We start from the raw sequence: 23,630 nt of genomic DNA on the forward strand, positions 1-23,630 counted from the left end.
GGTATGTGCCCTTGACTGTAATTGAACCTGGGACCCTTTGGTCCGCAGGCCGACTCTCTATCCATTATGCCAAACTGGCAAGGGCTTATTCTTTTTGATGCAACTGCAAAAGGGATTGTTTTCTTTCTTTTTTTTTTAATTAGTTTTTTTTTGTTTGTTAATCCTCATCTGAGGATATTTTTCATTGATTTTTATTTTTTTAATAATCTTTTAAAAATATATTTTTTTTATTGGTTTCAGAGAGGAAGGGAGAGGGAGAGAGGGATAGAAACATCAATAATGAGAGAGAATCATTGACTGGCTGCCTCATGCATGCCCACACTGGGGATAAAGCCCGCAACCCAGACATGTGCCCTGACCAGGAATCGAACTGTGACCTCCTGGTTTATAGGTTAACCTTCAATGACTGAGCCATGGCAGCTGGGCTTATTGATTTTTAGAGAGACTGGAAGGGAGGGAGAGAAGGAGGAGAGAGAGAGACATCAATTGGTTGCCTCCCCCATGTGCCCCGACTGGGGTAGGGTATTGAACCTGCAACCCAGGTACATGCCCTTGACCAGAAATTTAATCTGAGACCCTTCAGTGTGCAGGCTGATGCTCTAACCATCAAGCCATGCCAGCCAGAACAGGGATTGTTTTAATAATTTGTTGTTCTTACAGTTTGTTATTGCTGTATAAAATGCAACTAATTTCTGAATATTTATTTGTATCCTGCTACTTTACTGAATTCATTTATTATTTCTAGTAGTTTTTTTTAATGGATTCTTTAGAGCTCTTTCTCTATAATATTATGTCATCTGCAAATAATGACAGTCTTACTTATTCTTTACAATTTGAATGTTTTTTCTTTCTTGTTTGATTGCTCTGACTAGGACTTCCAATACTATCCTATCTGATAAAGAGGGAATATGCTAATTGACCCTCACACCTTCACAAAGATGGCAGCACCCACAGCCAATAAGGAGGGAATATGCTAATTGACTGCCCCATCCTCAAAGATGGAAGTGCCCACAGCCAATAAGGAGGGAATATGCTAATAGACTGCCACGTCCTCAAAGATGGCAGTGCCCACAGCCATTAAGGAGGGAATATGCTAATTGACTGCCACATCTTCAAAGATGGCGGTGCCCACAGCCACAAGATGGCGGTGCCCAGTCCCCTCAGCCCCCCAGTTGTCCAGGGCCGGCCCAAGGCGCAGGCAAGCCTCAGATGTCAGCTGCCCAGCTGCCCATGGCCTCCCGGGGCTCAGGTAACCAGGGCCGGCCGAGGCTTGCACTGCCGGCAGTGGCAGCAGCAGAGGTGTGATGGGGCATCGCCTTCCCCTGATCGCTGGGTTGCTTCATGCCCCTGAGGGCTCCTGGACTGTGAGAGGGGCAGGCTGGGCCAAGGGACCGTCCCCCCCACCAGTGCATGAGTTTTCATGCACTGGGCCTCTAGTGTTGAATAAAAGTGGTGAAAGTGGACAGCCTTGTCTTATTCCAGATATTAAAGAAAAATCTCTCAGCTTTTCCCCACTGAGTATTGTTAGCTGTGGGTTTGTCATATATGTTCTGTATTTTGTTGACGTTTGTTTCCTTTATCCCCATTTTGCTGAGAGTTTTTATAATATGTGGATGTTTGATTTTATCAAATGCTTTTTTCTGCATATATTGATATGATCATGATTTTTATTTATGTGCTGTATAACATTAATTGGTTTGCAGATATTGAACCAGCCTTGTGTCACTGCAATAAATCCCACTTGGTCATGATGTATGATCTTTTAAATGTTTTGTTCAATTCAGTTTGCTAATATTTTGTTTAAGATTTTTGCATCTATGTTCATTAGGGATATTATCCTACAATATTCTTTTATTTTTTGCTAATATCTTTGTCTAGTTTTAAAATTAGGGTAATACTGTCTGGCTTTGAAAAATAAGTTTGGGAATCTTCCCTCCTCTTCAATTTTTTGGAATAATTTCAGAAGGATAGGTATCAGTTTTCCAAACTCTATAATCATTACCACCTTCTAGTTCTTGATTCTGCACCTGAGTGCCATAAAATGATTTGGCAAATTATACTTATATATGATTATGCTAGCCTAGATAAGTGTTTTTGAGAAAAATCAACAAGAAGATTCTATCTTGCTCAATCCTTTCTAGTGTTTAATGGACCTGAAAGCCAGATCTTTAAACTATTCATAAAATTTCTTATTCTAGCTATTTTTACTAGAACTTGACATTAATTGGTCAGTAGCCTATATTCATGGTTAGCCTACCTGAAACTTTGTCCTCTTCATAAAATAATTTGATTTTTTTTTTAATATATTTTATTGATATTTTACAGAGATGAAGGGAGAGGGATAGAAAGCCAGAAACATCGATGAGAGAGAAACATCGATCAACTGCCTCCTGCACACCTCCCACCGGGGATGTGCCCGCAACCAAGGTACATGCCCTTGACCGGAATCAAACCCGGGACCCTTCAGTCCGCAGGCCGACGCTCTATCCACTGAGCCAAACTGGTTTTGGCAATTTGATGTTTTTTATGTGTATATATTTTTAGGATTCTACTTTTGTCTTTAGTCATGTTTTTGGTGCAAGGCACATTCATTCTTTAAAAGGTGATATATGTAGAGTTTGGTGAAGTTTTTCAAGGATAATTTTTCCCTCATAACATTTCTAAAGCATCTCCACAACATGCAATTGTGTTGCTACCAAGTGCCGACATTCGTGGGTTAGAAAATGTAGGTGCAGGAATTTATATGCTTCAATCCTGGTTTTCCTCCTTTGTTTTCATTAGATTTTAAAAAGGATTCAATAAATGACATTAATAAAATGTGACATTTTATTAATATCCTTTTTGGGGACTATGCATGTCATACTGATAAAAGAATGGAATTTATCCATATCTCATAACATAAAGCCAATAGAGAACAAATAAATGTGGATACAGTAAGTATAAATATAAATTTCCATATGTTTTATTGTTGTTCCTTGTACATAAGAAACAGTAATATACAACTTACACTGCTTTAGAATGTAAAATGGATAAAATGTACAAAAAAAAAGCACATTCCTAGAAAAAGGTATTGGCAAATAGTAAAAACGGGGTGGGGCAAGCAAAACAAATCAAAAACAAAACAAAACCCAACAATTCTTCAATTCAGTGTGCAAACATTTTATAAAAATAGAAATACTAACTCTACAGGCAGTATTTCCTGATAAATTATTTAAATAGCGTATCTACACAATCTGAGATATCTATTCCAATGGCATTGAGAAAATAATTTATAAAAATAAAGCAATAGTATACAAGATGATAGAAAAAAACATAACTTTCAGAAAATGTATTTAACATTTCAATGCTATTTCCTTACTGGGAATACTTTTCTGCAAAGAATTTTTATACTATGTACAACATTGACTTTTTTTAGGTACTACAGTAGCTTTAAGTTTGTTAGACACTTAAACTCTTTCTGCTTGAGCCAAAAGTTCTTTACTCAGTCACACAACAATTGAGGTAATATTTGTATGTAAGTTTCACCTTTGTCATTTTTTTCTTTTGGAAAAATGAAAAAATAATAAGCGTAGATGCTTTTCTTCTCCCTGGAAATAGGCACAAGGGATGGGGTAAGACAGTATCAAAGGCCTCATGGCTTTCTTTGCCATCTAAACGCACTCGCAAATGGACAGCCAGCTAATCCCACTGGAAAAGACAAGAAATCCCGACTCATTTAAGCACAAAGCAAAGAGCAGCTCGCTACGCTGATTTTCCTCGTGCCCTCCCTTGCCAGAGATTGGCTGATAAAGCTCAATACCTACTCTCACTTTCCATACAAAACCTAAGTTCCAGGTAGAACAGAGTTAATAAATAATCTGTATTTACAATCTTACAGTCATGAAGACTCAACAAAGGTGATATGGATAGTCCTTATGCTTCTTCCTGTTCCATGAAGTCAGACAAATTCTCCAGAGTAGGTGAAAAATAAATATTTTACATTGTAAAGTGTAAAAAAGCCCAAAACTACAGTCCAAAAGAATTAGAAAACTCCATGATATTCAGGAAAAAAGAGAAAAGGAATGTCTTAGTTGATAATTTTGTGCCTTTCTAACCATAAAAATACAAGCATGGCTGCCCCTCCCTTGGGAGGCAGCCTGGTGCTCTCTGAGATGGTAGGTTTTATTTTCCTGCTACATCTGCACAAGCTATATCTGGAATAAAACCGACAATTCCAGTGTAACTAGGCAGTGGCAGCCAGCACTGCCTTACACTCTGGTTTAATCCTGCCTCCCTATTCTGGTCACTACATGTGACATGTAAGGGGTGGGGATCCGAGAGGAAGTCCAGAAGTCAGTCCTTTCCTCCCTCCCCTGCTTCTATGTAAGTGCCAATCAGCTAACACGGGTCCGTCAGCATCATGAAATCCAGCAATAGTCTTTCAATCCCCTGAAAATGGTTTAGTACCAAACGTGTAACAGTTCCTCCATATTTTCCTCATACAATCATCTCTTGGGTATGTGGTCCCCCCACCCCCGAGCTTTGGCCCTGATCCCCCTATTCCCGAGGGAGTAGGTCAGGAGTGGTTGTTTGCCAATGCTAGTGAGTCCTCCCTTCTCTGACGTGCCTGAAAGGGCTTCTGAGTCCGTTGCTCAGAGAAGGCCTCACAATTTTGGTGCAGCCTGCTCTGACCAAAGCTGGGTGGAGCTGGCACCTTCCCACTGAGGCAGGTGGATGCTTTTGCTTTTTTCCAAAAGCAGACCAAAGTCACTGTTTATATTCTTGCAAGATTCTCTTCTCGTTCAGAGGCTGAATGCTGAGTCTGATTGGGAAAATTGCATTTTTCTTGAGTCAAGTCACATGTCTTAGGAGTCCACACTGATGCAAGCAGAGAAAGAGGCAGCAGGGAGGCGTGATCCTGGGGGTTTCCTTAAGCCCATAGTTCCAGAAGGTGCAATACCAGCATTGGTTATGATCAGTCTTTTGATCAACAGTTTGAAAATTAGGAATCTGTTAAGTAAACAAACACAGATATATAAATAAAAACTAATTCACAAAGGCATTGTTACCTTAATATCAGTTAATGAATTAACAACCTAGGTATAGCTCTACTTTTATAATGACAAAACCATAATATGAGATGGCCAGCTTATAAAATTAAATGTTAACGTGTTTGAACACTGTTGCTAGGAGATTGGTACAGCGCAGCCTTGCAGAACTTAGGCTATGGGCTATGCTCTCTAAGACCTTCAGTGTTCAAAGTTTAGGGCATTTCATGTTAAACATTCAGACTCAAAGATTATATCATAATTTAAATATTTTTTGAGTAAATGAACCATCTTTTTACTCCAATGGATCTTGTTGGCATCAGGCCTTGTCCCTGTAAACATTTTTGAAGCACTTATTCTTTTGGCAGTCCCAATGCTGGCCTCCATGAGGTTAGGTGGCCACAGAGTGAATGAGGACAGAGGAAAACAGCTCAGGTTAACAGTGAAAGTGAACATGCCAACATGAAGGCAACACTCTCCCTTCCTTGTACGACAGGGGAAGAATGTGAAAGCAACTTGTGCTGCAATGGCACAGACAAAACTACGAGGAACATGTCAAATGTTAGGTATTATTAGTGTGGCCTAACCTGTGCAGGAGCCTGCCTGCGGTTTTCCTTCGCACTGTGTATGAAGAGCACAGAGACTGCTAAGCAAATTGATATTGTTAACAAGACTCAGGATTTCATAAGCCACAGTTCATAGGCCTTATTTCATTTTTATCATGGTCTTCAACAGCCAACTACAGATGACCCTGTCTGTAAAACAGTCTTTAAATTGGACTCCCCCATAATTGGCATTGCCGAAGTCAGTCTGAATTAGAGATGTCAACTGTCCATTAACTATAATGTTGCTCCTACCTCTGCATTCATATTTCAGGTCGGAGAAGAACACCATTTCTTGAGAGAAGACAAACAACCCTAGTCTACCACCAGCATAGGTTTTGTCATAGATGGGTCCTGAGTCAGCCATGATTTTCTTCCCTTCATACATCACCACTCTGCAGGAAGAAAGAAAATGTCGTTAGTGACACCCCTATGTTTGTCTCTTCCTTCTTGCCCATCATTGTGACTGTAAGTGAAATTTAATGAGTGCGATCTTACCGAATGAAACCAGTCTTTGGCCTGTGGCTGAGACGCCATCTGTAGGCGGTGAAATCTTTCCAGCCAATGTGACGAGGGTCATGCCACAGGGTGCGCACCTGAAGGAAAAGGAAAGGTTGAAACCGTGATGAGAAGATTTATATTTCATTCTGTGAGAATGAAAAGTGCCAAGCTGACCTATGTTAGAGGGCTGAAACGTAGGATTTTTCTAAGGCCTCTTCCATTTGATGTGTGCCCTTGAATGCACATGTAAAGTAGAAAGAGAGAAGAGAAGGAGCCTCTTTGTTTGAAGAGACTGAAACTGCCTTTGGATCTGAAGGGCAACTCTTGTTATGGCGAGCTCCCCTCTCAGACAGTTATGGTTTACAGAGCAGAGCTTAGTGCTGCAGCTGATGGTGGGGACGTGATTTCTAAGACTCCCTGAGTCCCGGTCAAAGCACAGCATCCCTTGTGCTGGTCGAATCCCCACCTCCCTCCCTCCCTTCCGTGGGGTTGCTCCTACCTGGCCAGGGGTGTTTCCTGTGTGCCACAGCGCATTCCGCAGGTGCTCGCCAGGCCCGGTGGTGGAGTTCACGACTTTCACAGAAAGGCCCGAGTATCCCTGAGCCCTTGTGGGGTTGGTGTCCCAGTAGGACTGGGTGATCTGCTTCCACATCACAACATAGAAGCGGCTGCTGGACTGGTAGCCAAATACAAATCCGGCATAGTCATCGTCTCTTTCGGTGTTGATGAAGAAGGTGCCGCTGAAGTCCACAGCATTAAACTCATCATAACCTGGAAGGTGAGTGAAGCCAGACCCAGGTTAAAAACGGCAGCTGTCAGAAGGTTCTCGATTCCATTCCCAGACATCCTAGTACCCACAGGGACACACTCACTGCAGGTTTTACATTTGCTCCTTTCCCATGTATGCTAGCCTGTTATGCAAAGAACTCACTACTCACCTACGGCAAGTCCAGGATCACAGTTGACCGTCTGGACGAGCTCTTTACCCTGATGGCGTACCACCCAGTTAGGATCATTTTGGGATGTCCCTTTGGGATCCAGAGGAATCATCTGGAATCGGCGGAAATCAGTCTCACTGATATCAATGTTTTCAGGACAGATGTCATCAATGTCTGGCACACTGTCATGGTCAAAGTCATCTTTGCAAGCATCACCTCGACCATCACCTAGGTGAGAAAGGCAAGAGTTGAGTGAAATTCTGAAACACTGTTATTACTGGTGTCAGAAACTCCATCTTGTCAAAGTTGGCAGTTAGTCTCTTCATCCTCTTGTGTGCATTCAACTTTGTGTTTATGTCCTCAACCTAGAGGGCCCTGGTTTCAGTTCCTCTCTTAGAAGGTGGCTCCATGACTCACCATCGGAGTCCTTCTGGTCAGGATTGGGCACAAGCCTGCAGTTGTCCCTGTCATCAGGAATGCCGTCATTGTCATCGTCATGGTCGCAGGCGTCTCCCTTGCCGTCTTTGTCGTGGTCAGCCTGGTTGGCGTTGGGCACGTAGGGACAATTGTCCAGGTTGTTCTGGTGGCCATCTTCATCAATATCCTGATTGTTGTCACAGGTGTCTCCAATGAGGTCCGAGTCAGAGTCAAGCTAGAGAGAGAAACGGAGGGTAAATTGAGGTATAAGTTATTAATGTTAATGATAACTTATGGAAAATTCACTAATGTTTGATGTGGCCGGTAGAGTTTCAAGTCTATATGCTATGCCAAAAGACAGTAATAGTAACACATTTTAAGTTTTTTTCCTTAATCCTTGTTTTCATATGAAAATTTGAAAAGGGATTTTTAGGAGTTTAAAAAAATATAAAACATGCTAAATAAAATTAAATAGAAAGCATTATTCACTAAAGATGAAATGCAATGTTAACTGCTTTTATCTTAATGTTAAATGAAATCTTTGGGTACATTTTATTATTTTTCAATTGTAAATTTGTTGACATGTCAACTTCTACTCTAGGCCATCAAGTCATGGAAACATGGCACTGTTTTTTATGCATACTGGGTAACTCATATGGTAGGATCAATTAGTTTCTTTTATTTTTAGGTATTTGGTTTTATAGATCTAGTTCATAAAGACTGTCGTATATTGGCTGAGATAGAGTCAAAACTATATTTCTCAGAGTCCTTTTACATTATCCAGTGTGCATGCGATGCTTAAAGATCATTTATACACAAACTGGAATTTTTCTTGCTCTTAGTAAGGTTTTTATATGATGCCTGAATTTTGTTATAAATTTGATCACAGTCTGAGGAACCAAAAACTCATCCAGGGAGGTTAAATGACATTGAAAACATTTAATTTATGGTAAGATCCAATCTCAAAATATGACTCTCATTACCATTTGGTCATCAAAGCCATATCAGATCATGCACACTTTTCCCATTATGGCCCCAAAGCCCTTTATCTTGTTGCCTTTGTTTTACAGGACCTCATAAGAGCAAATACTAGGGAGGAAAAAGCTGTACTTCTCATATCTTGAATCTTATAAAAATACTCCCATTTTTAAAAGCTGGTTTCTAAATTTCCAGAACAATGCACTTTAGAAGAAAAAAAATTCCTTAACTTTTGTACTTAGAAAGTAACTATGGGCAACTGCACAAGAAAAGAAATACTTTCAGACATGGAAACTGTCCTGGCTAATGTCTGTCTGTAGCACTCCCCAGCATGGGTGGATAGTGATATCTGATTGCAATGCCAAACACTTTTGAAGAATGAATTATCGCCTAACACTTTAGGGGAAGTAGTTTTAGTTTGATGATTTTCTTCCAGCCAGATTATACCATTAACCAAGAAAATGGTTATTTTGCTTCAGGATATTTCTTTTATCTCTTAGTCTTAAATATGATTAACATACTAGAGCTGTCAGATTTCAACTCTGTATAATTTATCTTAATGGTATTTCATGCGGAACAAGTCCCGCAGACCTTCTTGTACAAGACAAGATTGAAGTTACAAGACTGCCATGCTGATGATCGATGGGACTCTGCCAGGAGATCCCATCAGGCAAACTGTTTACCTAAAGATATTATGATTGGCTACGAGATCACGGAGAGCCATGGGAATGGCAGTGTCTGCTCTCTCCTTTTCGTAGGCCTAGAAAGGGATATTCCAGTACTTCACTGAAAGATATTGAGAGGAGTCCACCTACCTGATCTGGATTATGTTCCAGAGGGCAGTTGTCACACTGATCTCCAACCCCATCCATATCAGTGTCCTTCTGGTCCACATTATAGACATACTGGCAGTTGTCTCGTTCATTGAGGATACCTGCAGAGAACAGGACAAATGAGGTGAAATCTCCGCCTCGGTTGTTTCAACAAAACTGCACAAACTGGAGAACAGCCAGGGCTGGAGAACAACCACTCAATAGCTGAGTGAGGTCACCATTGCCTAGGGGCCTGTTGGAGCCAGGGAGTGCCTCACCGTCCCCATCGATGTCGACCGCACAGGCGTCTCCTTCCCCATTGTTGTCTGTGTCAGCCTGATCGGGGTTGTGGTTGTAGGGGCAGTTGTCACAGCGGTCTCCCACGTCGTCTCTGTCGTAGTCATACTGGGCTGGGTTGTAATGGAACGGACAGTTGTCCTGTAAGAGAAGAAATGGAGCATTTTACAACATTGTCTGTGAAACCAGCTCAAAGCTCAAACCACCTGCATACTATAAAACTGCAAATACCTGCAACAGTTATTTCCTACCAGTTATTTCCTGGCTATACTGATTGAGCACTCAGTGTAAAATGATCACTGCAGACGTTAAAAGCCAGGACATCATGAAGGAAACATGGATTCCTGGGGGCTCTAAGTCAGTGAGATGTAAATATAAGCTCATCTCAGTTCTCAATACTCCCAAAGTAAATTTCACTGTAATTCAGATAAAACATTTCAGATGACTCTGGGGAGCCAAGTGTCATTGTTTATGGGTTATCTTGCTCAAATGGGGTGAAGGAAGGTTGTGATGAAAAACATAACCCTTATTTAAATGTTCTCGTGGAAACATTTATGTCCTCAAACTATCCTATATACCAGTTTGGTATATTTTTCCTTATAACTTTATAAATTCAGTGAGTCTGAAAGTGTTTCATGCTGTTACTGGATAGGAAAGATGAAAGAGGAGTGGAAGACATTGTTTTTACCCTATCATCTGGAATTTTATCATTGTCATCGTCGTCATCACAGGCATCGCCGATACCGTCCTTGTCATAGTCTTCCTGCCCTGAGTTGGGAAGGTTGGGGCAATTATCCTGGAAAGAGAAGATGCTCATTTTAGCCGCAGCCCGCACATCCTCGCTCAGCTCACACATGGAAGCACTGTATGCTACTCGGTAACAACATATATTTTTTATGGGAAGGCAAAAATTTGAACATTTTCTTGGGGGATAGATATAAATTTGTATAAATGCTCTCGGCTCTGTACATGCTGGGAACACAAGCCATAATCTGCTGGTGTCTGGTCGGGAGGCGAACATTTCTTTGGACAAAATAACAGACTATGGGACACATGTGCCAAAGGGCTGCCACGGCCACATTCTTGGCCCCCGGTGCTTTACTATGATGGAGAGTTAATGCTCTGCCTTTGGGTGACCTGATCTTTCAGTTTCATTTTCAGACTTGTAGCATTTAAAATCCCCTCGCTGATTCTTTGGGTCAGGCTGATGTGCCCTCCGGGCGGTGTGTGAGGGAGCGGGTTTACCTTCTTGCAGTGGTAGGTTGCGTTGGCCACGCACACCAGGTCCTCGTTGGGCCAGCCGTCCAGGTCGGAGTCCTCCCCGCAGATGATGCCGTTGCCCGCGTAGCCGGGCTTGCACTCGCAGCGGTACATGGGGTCGCTGTAATGGCCCAGGTAGTTGCACTTGGCATTACTGTTGCAGTCGTGAGTCCCATCCGTGCAAGGGTTGCGGGGTTTGCACACCTGAGAGGACAACAGACTGATGTTAATGCAGAGCCTTCAAGCATCTCGAGATACGGCAGAAACAAGAATAACCCAGGTCCCTGTCATCTCCGAACAGACAGGCCCCAAAGGGAAGGGTGTGGGTCACTTCTGTCCTTTCCCCCACCCCGTGGGTGTCCCGGCTACAGGGTAACACCACTTTATGTGTTTTTCCTGAAATTGCTCAGCACCATTGCTCACAAGTTACTCCAGAGCAGCATTGCAAATCTGATGGACTATCCTTCCGCTGCTGGACTTAATACCGATTCTCTAGTCCTGCTTCTAAAGGCTGGATTGCGCATTCACCCCTCCTGTTTTTATGTGAAGGTGATGCAATGACATTTCTCCCTTTCCTGGTTGTTCCCGCCGAGGGCACCTTCCTTTACGCTGGCCCACCCGTCTGGCCCACTGTACCTGTTTGTTGGCGGTGGCCTGCTCCACGCCCCGGCCGAAGGGCTGCGGGCCAGTGAAGCGCAGCGGGCAGGGCAGGCAGTTGTAGCCGGGGTCTGTGTTCTCGCACCTGTGCTCTCCATTGTGGCTGAAGCAGGCGTCAGGCACCAGGGCGCACTAGGGGAGAAACGGCAGTTTGCTTCATGTTTAGGGAACACTGCCACAGGGAATGAGGAGGACAGGCTCCATGCTTTCCTAGGGCAGCATCGGTTTCTCACCTCATCAATGTCTTTGCAGTGGATGCCATCTCCGCCGTAGCCCGGGGGACAAGCACCGCACTTCCAGCTGCCATCAGGGTAGCTGGTGCACTTGGTCCCAGCAAAGCAGGGGTTGGACAGGCATCCATCTGAGACAAAAGAAGAGGGAAATGGTTGGTCTACGCTGCCGCTAACTGCCATACTGGTCACTAAAAATACCACACAAGGTAAAATCCTGTAGGGTTTATGTAAGTGATAACTTGAGGTTATGTTGTTCACCTGGCACTTAGAATAATCAAACTGCTCAGGGCCATTCAGAGCCAGAGCTCCCTTGAATGCTGACCGTGGCATTCGGTTAAAAGAACCCCCCAGGGCGGTTTTGTCTCTTGGCTGCGTGGCTCACCAATGGGGCAGTCCTGCTTGTTGCAGATCTGGTTTTCCATCACATCGCCAACACAGTCCTTGCCTCCAAACTGGGGGGTGGGGTTGTTGCAGAGCCGGCTCCGTGTCTGCACCCCTCCTCCACAGGTGACGGAGCAGATGTCCCACAGTGACCAGGGACCCCAGCCTCCGTTGACTGTCAGAAAGCAAACCACATGGAGACATTAAGGTCCACTGCGAACACCGTATTTGTCACAGAAGACTCCCCTAAGTTTGTTCAGGAAACCCTGCTACCCTGACACATGAAGAATGTTTGGGAAGAGGGCAAGTTTGAAATGGTTTTCTTTCTGTTTTTCATTAAAAGAAACTGCTGAGTATGTAGGAATTTGTTTGTTTCTCTAGAAAGTAACCTTTTCCCTCCACGATCCACTGAGCAGATAGGTCAGGTGCCAGGCAACCAGCGGGGCAGAGCTGCTCACTCACCAGGGCAGGCGTCTCTCGCGCAGGCTTTGGTCTCCCGAGCTTCGCCTTCACAAGGTCTCCCGTTCATCTGGGGGCTGGGCGAGTTGCAGAGCCGGATCCTTGTGATCACGCCATCGCCGCACGTCACAGAACAAGATGACCATGGGGACCAGTGACTCCAGCCGCCATCCTGCTTAACTAAAGCACAAAGCTGGTGGTTACCGGGTGTGTGCCACAAGCCAATCCCTGTGCTGACCGTTTTAAATGCGTTATCTAACTAAATTCCTCAATCGAGAACTATTACTATCCCCCATTTGCAGATGAGAAAAGCGTCTTGGAGAGGGTGCATTGTGCTCAAGCTTGACCAGGTACGTGGTGGAACTAGGCTTCTGACCCAGAGTCTAGCCCAGGGGTGGGCAAACTTTTTGACTCAAGGGCCACAATGGGTTCTTAAACAGGACCGGAGGGCCAGAACAAAAGCATGGATGGAGTGTTTGTGTGAACTAATATAAATTCAAAGTAAAGGAGCGGAGGGGAGAGCAAGAGAACCAGAGAGAACAGCCGGATCCGGCCCGCGGGCCGTAGTTTGCCCAAGGCTGGTCTACAACCTGTGCCCTGAGCCTCTACGCTTTGGAGTTGCTCATGGTGATGACAAGAACAGGTCAGTTCTCCACATTCGCAAGTGGCCAAGATGCTTACATCTCTTATCACACTCCTGGATGTGGCAGGTCCGCGTCTGGACAGAGGAGCCCTCGCACCGGTTGTTGAGGCTGTCGCAGGAGCGACCGCGCTGCTGGATCCCGTTGCCACATGTCGCGGAGCAGGAGGTCCATTCGGACCACGGGGACCAGCCATCATCCGCAGAGTCGCTGGCTGCGGAGGAAACAGGTGTGTTTGTGTGTGGTCATTAAGACTATTCTTTAGACTGCTCCGTTCAGGACTTCCTTCCCTTGCCAGAGGGTGGAAAGCAATCTATTTCTTAGGCTAATAGCCAAGGGGTTTATCCCAGGTCATTGTGGGTACTGCATGGGGTAATGGAATGCTGGCCTGCATCAGCACAGCTCTGCTTTCTCCCACTGTGTTCTTCTATTCATGTTGCCTCCTTTCACCTCTCTCTGCATTTCAAATGAGTTTCCCTTTCCTGACTGGTAGGCATTTCCAGTCTCAGACTTTCAAGAACACCAGCGTTTTAGGCAGCTTATAGGAGCCACTTCTGCTTTTTAGGGGAGCCACAGCCCATGCGTTTGACAGGTGAGCTTGAAGGCAGCTCAGCTGCTCTTGGCTCTGGGCTCCAACTCGGTCATGAGGTTCATCAGTGTGCTGCTCCCCTCACCTTAGCATTTGGGGCCTTCTCTGCACATATTTTTACAGAAGGAGAGTGTATTTGTTTGCCATGCGCCCAGGCACCATGACTACAATCACACCGAGCTGTATCAGACACAAGATAGAGAACTTGTTTTCTCTTGCCATCAGTTGGAAGTTTTCCTAGCAACCCCTAGTTCAAGTTCAAAACTCTGCTAGTCCCCAGCTAGCTGTTTCCTTAAACCCACACCTGAAGTGAATGCTGAATAGAAATAGATATGTAAATGATTATTACAGCGCCAGCATTGGGAACAGGATCCCTGGGCGGGACTGGTTATCCTGAGCTGTGACCAGTGTGTGTGGGTGTAGGGATGTGTGCAAGCAAGCGCTGCTTTCCTGTTTTATTTCTTATCTTTGTTGTGATGAATCATTTTTATGACTTGTACTACTGCATTCAACATTGTCTCAGCACAGTGATTACTTTATACTAGCAACGAAAACCAGGGGTAGGGTGCCATGCAACAATGTAGTGCCTGCCCTCTTTCTTTAGTACCCTAAAACTCTGACTGCTATTACTCTACTAGACCTCCTGTTCTTACAGATAAACTGGATAGGACTTTTGGCCCAATTAAATCCAATGCTTGCACTTTAGACCATCAATTTTTCTGGTGAGCAGATTTTCCTTAACTCTGGGCCATAAGGCCAAATTCTAGAAGCAGTCTAAGAACTTGGAATTACTGCTGCTATAAATCCATCTTTCTATTCCTCAAAGCATACAATTGGGATCAATAAGCTATACCAAGATTATGATTGCTCATTATGACCGAAATTTAGTCATAATGGCGTTTTTGGTTCTATACAGCAAATAAGCCATCAGGTAACCGGATGCTGCAGCAAAGAGCTGAATGAATGAAAACATGTGGTGGAAGTGGGGGTGGGGGTCCAGCATTTATGCAGAGCTGACCTAGTCACTGAAGAATGGCTATGCAGTTTTAGGAACTTACGCCAACACCGTGGGCAGCATTCTCCATCAGGAACTGTGGCATTGGAGCAGGGCATTATGGGGCAGGACACTTTTTTGCAGATGGTAACTGAGTTCTGCAGAGCAAGAGGGAGGAAGAAACGGGTTACTGAACATACTGCAAGCAGAAGCTTCCATACGATAACATTTCAGTCCCTCAATGAATGGTCAGGGCCACACGTGCTCTACTGGAATGATTTCGATAGAAGGTCTATCTTATTTGCAGTCACCAGTATTGTAGACAGAGTTCTGGACTAGTTACTTGTCACTCCATTCCTTGGAAAGTTCTTTCTTAATTGCTACTTAGTCAATGGTGAAAGTTATTACATGAAGAATTTATCCATAGAGAATCACAAGATATAAGTCAAATCAATTAAATTGCATCTGAGATTGAACTCCTAAAACTCAGCTGGTACTTTTAAATTTAAAACTTATTATCTCCATGGGGAAAAGCAGATCAATGAGCATATTTCCCCCCTCATGTATAGATCTGGCTTTATATTACGTTGGAGAAGAATGGAATTTAATAAAGATGGCTCCACAATTCAGCAGGCCATGATTTGTATTTAAGCTTGATTTTGCTTGAGCCAGATGAACCCCCAAACTCACCTGCCACAGGCACTGGGGAGAGCTAGCGTGACATGCACTGGGGCAGGGCCATCTGAACTAAGGGGACAGTGGCGTCCTAACAATGTCGGGCTGAGTTACAGTCTGACAGTCTGTACCGTGTTAAAAGAACCACCTTGTCATAGCTGAATACAAATCAGGGCTGGGGAAAAGGCTCTTCCAACCAGGTGTTATTCACCTGACATTCAACACTTAGTCTGTGAAATAAAGCAGGTCAATGATTCTGATGTTTTAGATTTGTTCTTTTAGATACTTTGCCTGATGTATAACTTTGGAAATCTCCGTGAGAGTTTAAAGAAGATTTATAGATGTCATACTTGCATCTCAAACACACACACACACACACACACACACACACACACACACACACACACATATTTGGTTATCAGGCCATGGAACATAAAAAGAGCTTGTGTGGCCAACTGGGTATTTCCCCAGAGGCCGTGGCTTCAAACACATGCCATCGATTTGTATTTCAGTTTGTAAAGAGCCCTTACCTGACAGCGGCACTCGGTGCAGCTATCAACAGTCCATTCCTCGTTATTCCTGTACTGAACTCCGTTGTGGTAGCAGAGGGGAGGCCTCCTCAGCTCATTGGCCAGCTCTTTGTTCTCTTCAGTCTAAAAGGGGGAGAAAGGTCATCAGTGTCCAATCTCATTTCCAGTCGTTCGGGATCACACTAAAGGCTAAGCCTGCAGGGGCTCATGCTCAAGGGCTGGGGCTGGAGGCCACTGACCACTTTGCGGATGCTGTCCTGCAGCGTGGTCACGATGGTGCGCAGGCCCCTCAGCTCCAGGACCATGCTGGACAGCTCATCACAAGAGATGCCGCAGATGGCTTGCAGGTCCTTTGTCTTATGGCCAATATAGTTGGTGCGGATGGCGGGGCTGGACCCATTCACCACGTTGTTGTCAAGGGTGAGGATGGCATTTGTAGCTGCCAAGGAACAAGCACACACAATGAGAAAAGGAACAGAAGGTGCTCTCACCGGAGTTCCTAGTTGTAGAAGACATTTCACTTGGGGCGAGGGATGCAGGTGGAGGGTGTGTGTGTTTGTGTGTGTGTGTGTGTGTGTGTGTATGTGTGTGTGAGTGTGGAATAGCCTTCTAAGGTCATTTTTATATACCTCTTATCATGTTACCCAGGGTAATGTACACACAACCAACACTGTTTAAGTTTCTTAGCTTGCTTTAAGTGGAATCCCCCAATTTCCACATGTACCCTAAAAACAGAAGGGTACTCACAGCTGGAGCAGCCTTTGTTCCTGAGGATGTCTTCTGGTGTGGTTCCAAAGACAAACCTCACATTCTGCAGCACCCCCTGTGGGCAGAGGACACACGTTACTTGCAGAGTGTTCGGGGGGAGGGACGTGGGAGGAAAAGCACACAGTAAGTATTCTAGAAGTTTGAAAGAGCTCCCTTTTAAGGTCACCATGTCAAAATAGCACACCAACATAAATTGCCAAACAACTTCAACATCTTAATTGTGTCTTCTGCCAAGTCTTCAGTATTCTACAAAGAATTCAGTTATCAGCCTACTTGGGTACACAGGAAGTGGAATCTGATACTATGGTCGAGGATATAATGACAGTCTTCATGTCAAAGAGTTAAAGGTGGGAGTTTCAAAGCCACAGTTGCAAAGACCTAGAAGTTTAACCAAAAAAAGAAGCTGCAGCAGCAAATCACCACTACTTTAACCTTTTATCTGAGACCCGCCACATCCCCATGAGGGATCAAATAGCAAAGTGGTATTTATTCTGCTCAAACAAAATATCCATTTCAAGCAATATTACAGTTGGTTGGATGCATTTGAAATAAGTTATATTTCTTGAGAAGAGTATAAGAAGAAACTAAGGCTTGAACAAGCTGTTATAGGAAAATCATCCATTTCCTTTAGTGGCTTTCAAAGTGTGGTCCCCAGAAGACCCCCACTAACATCAACCTCAGCTGGAACTTCTTAGAAAAGCAAATTATCAGGCCCCAGCCCAGATCTACTGAACCTGAAACTCTGGGGGTGGGGTGCAGCAGTAAGACTTCCAGGGGATCCTGAAACTCCCTAAAGTTTAAGCACCACTGCTTTAGTCCACAGGCAGTATTTCCTGTACTGGAACCCCTGCCTCTCCTGCTATTGCCCTCCTGACAGAGAAGCTGGCTCCAGAGACCAGGAATCAGAGAAGATGCCTCACCTGGAAATTGTCGTTGGCACCCCCTTTTGCGACGCGGAGTCTGGCAATGCTGGCCAGGTCCCTGGTGAAGATGCTTTGGATGGGGGCGTCTAGTTCAGCATTCTCCATCTTCTCGCAGTCGATGTACAGCTGGGCCCTGTCCTCCTGCACAAACAGGGTGATGCTCTTCCACTGGCCGGTGGCCAGGAGTGCTTCTTCCACCGACACCACATGCTGCTTTCCCTGCACGGTCACGCTCAGGTCCAGGGTGCCCGCTTTGCCATTGGAGACCACGCTGAAGACCTGGCCAGAGTGGTCTTTCCGCTCCACCGCCAGCAGTGTGCCTCGGGTCTTCTTCATCTGCCTCAGGGAGGCCAGGAGGAGAAAACCTTTCTCCGCACGCACGGCGTCCACTAGGTCTTGGAACTTGTCGTCAGGCACAGGGGGGATCAGGTTGGCATCCTCGATGCGGAAGGCTGGGCTGGAAGGGTCAGGACCCTTCACCAGTCGGCGCCCAGAGCCCTTGCGGGCAGCCCCGGTGAGTTCGAAGATGTCAAACACGCTGTTGTCTCCCCCAGACTCTGTTAGGAGCGGGACACACTGTGAGCTTTCTAGACAGGGGCCAGGGGTGGGGGGCTCAGCTCTGAGGGATGGGGCCAGAGGGACAGTGTGAAAACCACGGAAAGGGAATCCTGATGTTCAGTCAGGGCTTAGGGAGAAATGGGAGAGGAGAGCTGGGAGGGAGGCACACCTGGGGTAACCAGCACCTCCTCTTCTTCCCTCCCCCTCCAAGGTATTATACAGACTCACCTGGAATGCGGCTGGAGCCACACACATGCAACAGGAACAGGACACTGAGTCCCCAGGTGACCCCCATGACGGAGCTGCTTGTGCCCAGCAGGGAGCCTGCAGCAGGAAGCAGAGCCCAGGGTGAGAAGTGGCAAAGCAGGGAGAGGGGGCAAAACCTGGGGCTGGGCATGGGGCCGGTCCCTGGGGACCCCCGAGGCCCCACATTGGCTGGATGAGGGAGAACAGAATTTACTTTGGAGAGGGCATCAGGAAGAAAGTGAGAGTTGAAGGCAAGAGATTGTGGTTTTAAAGTGGGGTGTGGGGGGTGCAAAGGCCAACAATCTGGGGGGTTTCCTTGGGAAGTTGAGGGTAAACAGCAAGACCAGAAGATGTAGTCTGGGGGGTACGGGGAGAACATGGGAAAGGGGACTCCTTCTCTAGAGAACTGATAGAAAGATTTAGGGGGAACTTAAAGAATAGAAGAAAATCTTGGGGTGCCCTGAGGAGTGGTTTGTGAACCTAGAGCTGGAGAATATAGCTCTGAAGCTCTTCCACCAGAGGAGACCCCTAGCAGCTGGAGGGACAGAATGGGGTCCCAAGTCCCTTGAGGGGCTGGAGCCCGGGGTGGATCCGGGCAGCTCTGGTCCTCGGTGGCCTCTGGGAGACACCCTTACCTGTGTGCTCACGGGCGCAGCGGCTCCGAGTGGCGAGTGGCAGCGAGGGCGCCGAGTCCTAGAGAGCGCAGCGCGCCCGGTCCGGGGAGGCGGCGGCGGCAGTGGTGGCGGTGGCGGGTGAAGGCTGCGGGGAGAGTTCGCGGGAGTTAAGTTTAGCTGGCCGGCTGGGCTGCAGTGACTGGAGGCCGAGGAGACACGCACTTATAAAGCGGCGCTCACATTCCTGGGCATGCATCTGGCCAATGGGAGGCGGCCGGGCAGGAAGCGGGAGGGGGGCCAGTCTGGGTTCCTCTCTCCGCCCCCCGCCGCTCGGCGCACAACTTTCCAGCTAGAAAGTGAAGGGGGGAGGCGGGGGCTGGGTTCGGAGAGCCCTGGAACTTCTCAGAAAACGAGGTTCCCCGCCCACGCGGCTGTGGCGCACAGGCTCAGCACTTTGGCTCTTGCGCCACGCAGGCCGATGCGCTCACTGTGAGCGTCCCGACCAGTGACTGTCACCCAGCCAAGACCCGTAGGGGGCTTTCAGACACACCCGGCTCCCTGGGCCCGCTTGTAAAACAGAGGGAGGGGGTACGACAGAGTAATTGGGACTAAGAGAGACCCAGTGGTTAAAGAGGTTCAGCTTATATACTTGTTGACCCTCATCCACCCATCCTGGTGGGATGGGGAGCCACGCGCCGCGTGCTCCAGCCCTCGCCTGCCCTCCGCCTGACCCCCTAGGGGAGGTGAGCGCCGCGGGCTGTCAAGGCGGTGTGCAGAGCTCGCGTTCTCGGCTGCTCCTCTGGGCACATTCGCTGCAGTGCCGCCGTCCAAGCCCTGGCTTCTCCCGCTTGCTACGGCGCTTACAGGGCTTACCGCTTGGGGGCGGTATGCGTATTCTGATTAAGGGGACCTGGGAGGGCAACTTCTTTCTAGTCAGGAATGTTAAGGAGCTTGTATCCAGTTCCCTCAAGCCAGAACTGAAATTGTCTTGAAAAACAGTTTTTGTGTCCACTCGTGCTTCTTAACGTGACTCCTGGTTGGAGGGTTTGCAGAACCATCTGGCTCCAGAGTCTTAAACTATTTACAGAACAGACTCATAGAGTAATAAATTGCCCTCTGCCTGTTATTTTATTTCCTTTTTTTCCTCCCTAAACGTTCTTTTCATTTTTCGGCTCCTGAAACCGAGGTGTGGGTTACATTTCTGTGGGTGCACCAATTGCCATGAGCGCTGCCTCATAAAGCTTCTGTCATTGGAAGTCTGGTCTCCAAGCCACTGTCCCAAGCCAGCATGACTGCAGCTGCCTGGAATTCCATTCATCTCTTTGGGCTGGGGTGTCCAGCCACCACACTTCCCTGCTGTGGTCCCCTGGCCTTGAGACACAGGGCACAGGCTGGGAAAGCCCTGGGGTTCACCTCCCTTCTCAGCACACAGACCTGGCAGGACTCCTAATTGCTGGAAACACCCACGAGTTTACATTCATCATGCAGCAATTTCACTTTTTGCGTGTGGGAGTGTTGTGTGACAAGGTGCATGTGTGTGTGTGTGTATTACCGAGTGAGTGTTTTCTAGTTGTTTAATATACATCAAGTATTTCTAGAAGATGACAAGTATGTTTCTAAGACACATGTTTGTTTGTTGCTTAAGTAATAACTAAACCCGATGGTCAGAGAGATTTCACATGTTGAGGGACAGAAATAAAAGTCTCTATCAGATGATTAGTCAAATCAGATGCCTGCAGTGGAAGTCATAGGTAATGACTCATCCCAACAGATCTGAAGATTCCAGAGTTAGCAGCCATACATGCTCCTCCCCTTTCTTCTTCCTGTCCTGTTAGCTCCTTGAAAGGTGATTTTTTTGGGTCTTTTGCTACTAATCAGGATACTGGGTCCTTAGTTAGGAACAGTTTTTGGAGGAATGGCCAGCTTATGGCCCCCTGCTCCTTTGGCACACTTGCTAATTTTATCCAGGTCAGCTGAAGGCTTGAGGTCCACAAAAATAGAATACACCTGTCTTTTTGTAAAAAGATCATCTTCTTTGCCCTAGCCCTGTGGTTGGAGTAGAAGCTCACTGGACTATACCTTCAGCCTCGCCACTCTTGTGACTACGTGACTGTAGGAATTCCTCTGGAATTTTCTTGGACCTTCTTTCAACCTTCTACATACTTTACAAATAGGAAGGTGACCTATATGGCAGCAGGAAAGAGCTTTCTTGTCAGAAAAGGCTGACAGAGTTCCAGGAGTTTTTGCACAAAGGCCTTCCCCAAACCATGGTACCGCAGATGTTCTGGTGGAAAGAAGATCACAGTGGAGGGGGTGTCTGGGCAGCTTCTAGGAACTGGCCACATTGCTGCGGGTCAGTGTGTGCTGAAGATATTCCCCAGAGACCTACATACCTCTGAACACTTTGTGAGAAGCAGGAAAGGGATAAAGGGAAAGAAAACCTACACCTTTGATGCTGGGGATATTGTCCCTGGAATGTGTGTGTATCCTTAGCACACAAATGCCGGATTTCAGGCCAACAATCTGACATGGACCCAAGTGATGGGCCTTCCAGGGAGAGGGCCCAGGGCTCTCCCTGCCAAGTTGCCATCTTTGAGGATTACTTATTTAAAATAAAATTGTAAGGCATATGGCATTTCCCTTTAGGATTTCCTTTTTCCAAGTTCCTCTAATTGCATGTGGGATTGACCAAAGCACATTGCCAGTAAATAGGAGGAAAGGACTGTCAGTAACAGCTAGTTTAAAAATTGCATGTGATTAAGGAGAGCAAGATAATTGAGGCAAAAAATTGCTTATCTAGCAAAGAACAGCTAGGTGGGCTGTGATTGTATGTAGGGATTTTAAAACATGCTGGAAATGTTCAGCAGTGGAAAATTTTTTAGAAGTGAGGAGCAACCAAAATCATCGTGTTTTAGAATAGACCCAAATCATAGCATCTCTAAAATGAAGACATCATAAATTCATTCCCTCTGTTTTCCCTAGATCACGGGTGAAAGTTGTCTTAGTTCAGCTGCCTTCATGATCAGAGCCAGAGGGAAGTTACCATTGGATTTTGGGGGTGGATGAGGTGATTGACTCCCAAACATTGCCCCTTCCCTACAGAATTAAAGCAATGTACTCAGGGAATTGATCTCAGTGGGAAGGGGTAGGACTATTGGTTTAAGGGTAACTACCTTTTCTACTACCATCCCTTGCTTCCCAGCTAGTTAGTGATTAATTTTGAATTAGCATGTGACTCAGTTCTGGCTAATGAGAGGTTTGCTGGAAGCTTTTGGGAAATCAGCCTTTTTCTGACGCCATTTGGAGAGAGCTAACTGCAGTTTGGTGCTGTTGGCGACTAGGGGAGCCAAACCCAGCATGTGACTATTGTTGGAGAAGGAAGAGCAGAGAAATGGAAAGAACCTCTGTTAGACCACATTTTTTTGAAGATTCTTTATTGTTTAAAGTATTACATATAGTATTACATATGTCTCCTTTTCCCCCATTGACCTCTCCCCAGCCACCCCCACCTCCCAACACATGCCCTCACCCCCCTATTGTCTGTGTCCATTGGTTATGCTTATTTGCACGCATACAAGTCCTTTGATTGAGGATTTTAGCACCTATACTCATCAGAGATATTGGTCTGTAATTCTCTTTCTTTGTAGTGTCTTTTTCTGGTTTTGGGATTAGGGTAATGCTGGCTTCATAGAAAGAGCTTGGAAGTGTTTCTTCCTCTGAATTTTTTGGAATATAGACCACATTTTGAGCTGCTAAATCTACTAACCCTAAAGGCCATTGTACCTCCAGGTTTCTTTGCATATGTGCTTATTGTTTAAGCCAATTTGTTGTTCTCTGTTACTTAGAGCCAAAAACATCAGAACTCATGCAGCCCTTTTTCCTCTGTCTGGATTGCCTTTTCACCCATACTTTGTTTGAAACTCTTCTGATGTCTTTAGGATAAGAGAAGTAAGACTAGGTCATACAATAAAAATGTTTTAAAGAGTCTTCATTTATGTTACTGAAGTGCTTCCCAGAAAAGTTGCACCATTCTCCCTGCTCTCTGTCCCTTTGCCAGCAGCCGCTCTAGTCCCAAACACTTCTCACTGCCGACTGGTGAGTGAGAATTTCTTCTGACTTCACCCTGTCTTCGTATCCCTCTCTTGGGGAACCTTGAGATATGGTCCAGTGGGTTCACAAAGAAAAGACGACCTGGGGTGAGCTGATCCAGCATGAAGGAGCTAGGAAATCAATTGCTAGGAAATAGAGGATATGGGGTCAAGAAGATGGAAAATGGAGATGGTGAGATCTCAGCCTGGGCCCAGAAATGGAAGTGGGGAAGATGAGCAAAAAGGAAAGTGAGGACATGGAGAACAGCCTCTTAATATGTGATAATGACAAACCCAACGCCGTCTTTGATAATCGGCCCATTAGTAGTCTGGATAAGGGGGGAGAGTTACTTACGGTTGATGATGGAAAACCTTGTGTTTGGGAGCAGCCTGTTTGGCTGCTTTTTAATGTTTTGGTGAGAACATTTTAGTTCTATTATCT

The 23,630-nt window shown here is 45.8% G+C and overlaps 1 protein-coding gene across 1 annotated transcript; it reads right to left on the reverse strand.

Annotated features, from left to right (window-relative positions):
• Positions 1-2,811: 2,811 nt before the first annotated feature.
• On the reverse strand, positions 2,812-19,297 carry THBS1 (thrombospondin 1). Its single transcript, XM_080671537.1, has 22 exons — positions 19,122-19,297; positions 18,469-18,564; positions 17,680-18,239; positions 16,739-16,814; positions 16,231-16,430; positions 15,992-16,114; positions 14,851-14,944; positions 13,244-13,417; positions 12,566-12,742; positions 12,105-12,278; positions 11,723-11,850; positions 11,469-11,621; positions 10,818-11,036; positions 10,261-10,368; positions 9,554-9,713; positions 9,279-9,397; positions 7,486-7,720; positions 7,069-7,296; positions 6,630-6,901; positions 6,128-6,225; positions 5,885-6,024; positions 2,812-4,989 (listed from the first exon to the last, which is right to left on the reverse strand). Exons 2-22 carry the CDS (start codon positions 18,533-18,535, stop codon positions 4,982-4,984), a joined length of 3,513 nt encoding a protein of 1,170 aa, XP_080527663.1. The 5' UTR covers positions 18,536-18,564; positions 19,122-19,297; the 3' UTR covers positions 2,812-4,981.
• Positions 19,298-23,630: the final 4,333 nt, after the last annotated feature.

The sequence above is a fragment of the Plecotus auritus genome (assembly GCF_963455305.1).
Source record: "Plecotus auritus genome assembly, chromosome: 1".
Taxonomy (NCBI): Eukaryota; Metazoa; Chordata; class Mammalia; order Chiroptera; family Vespertilionidae; genus Plecotus; species Plecotus auritus.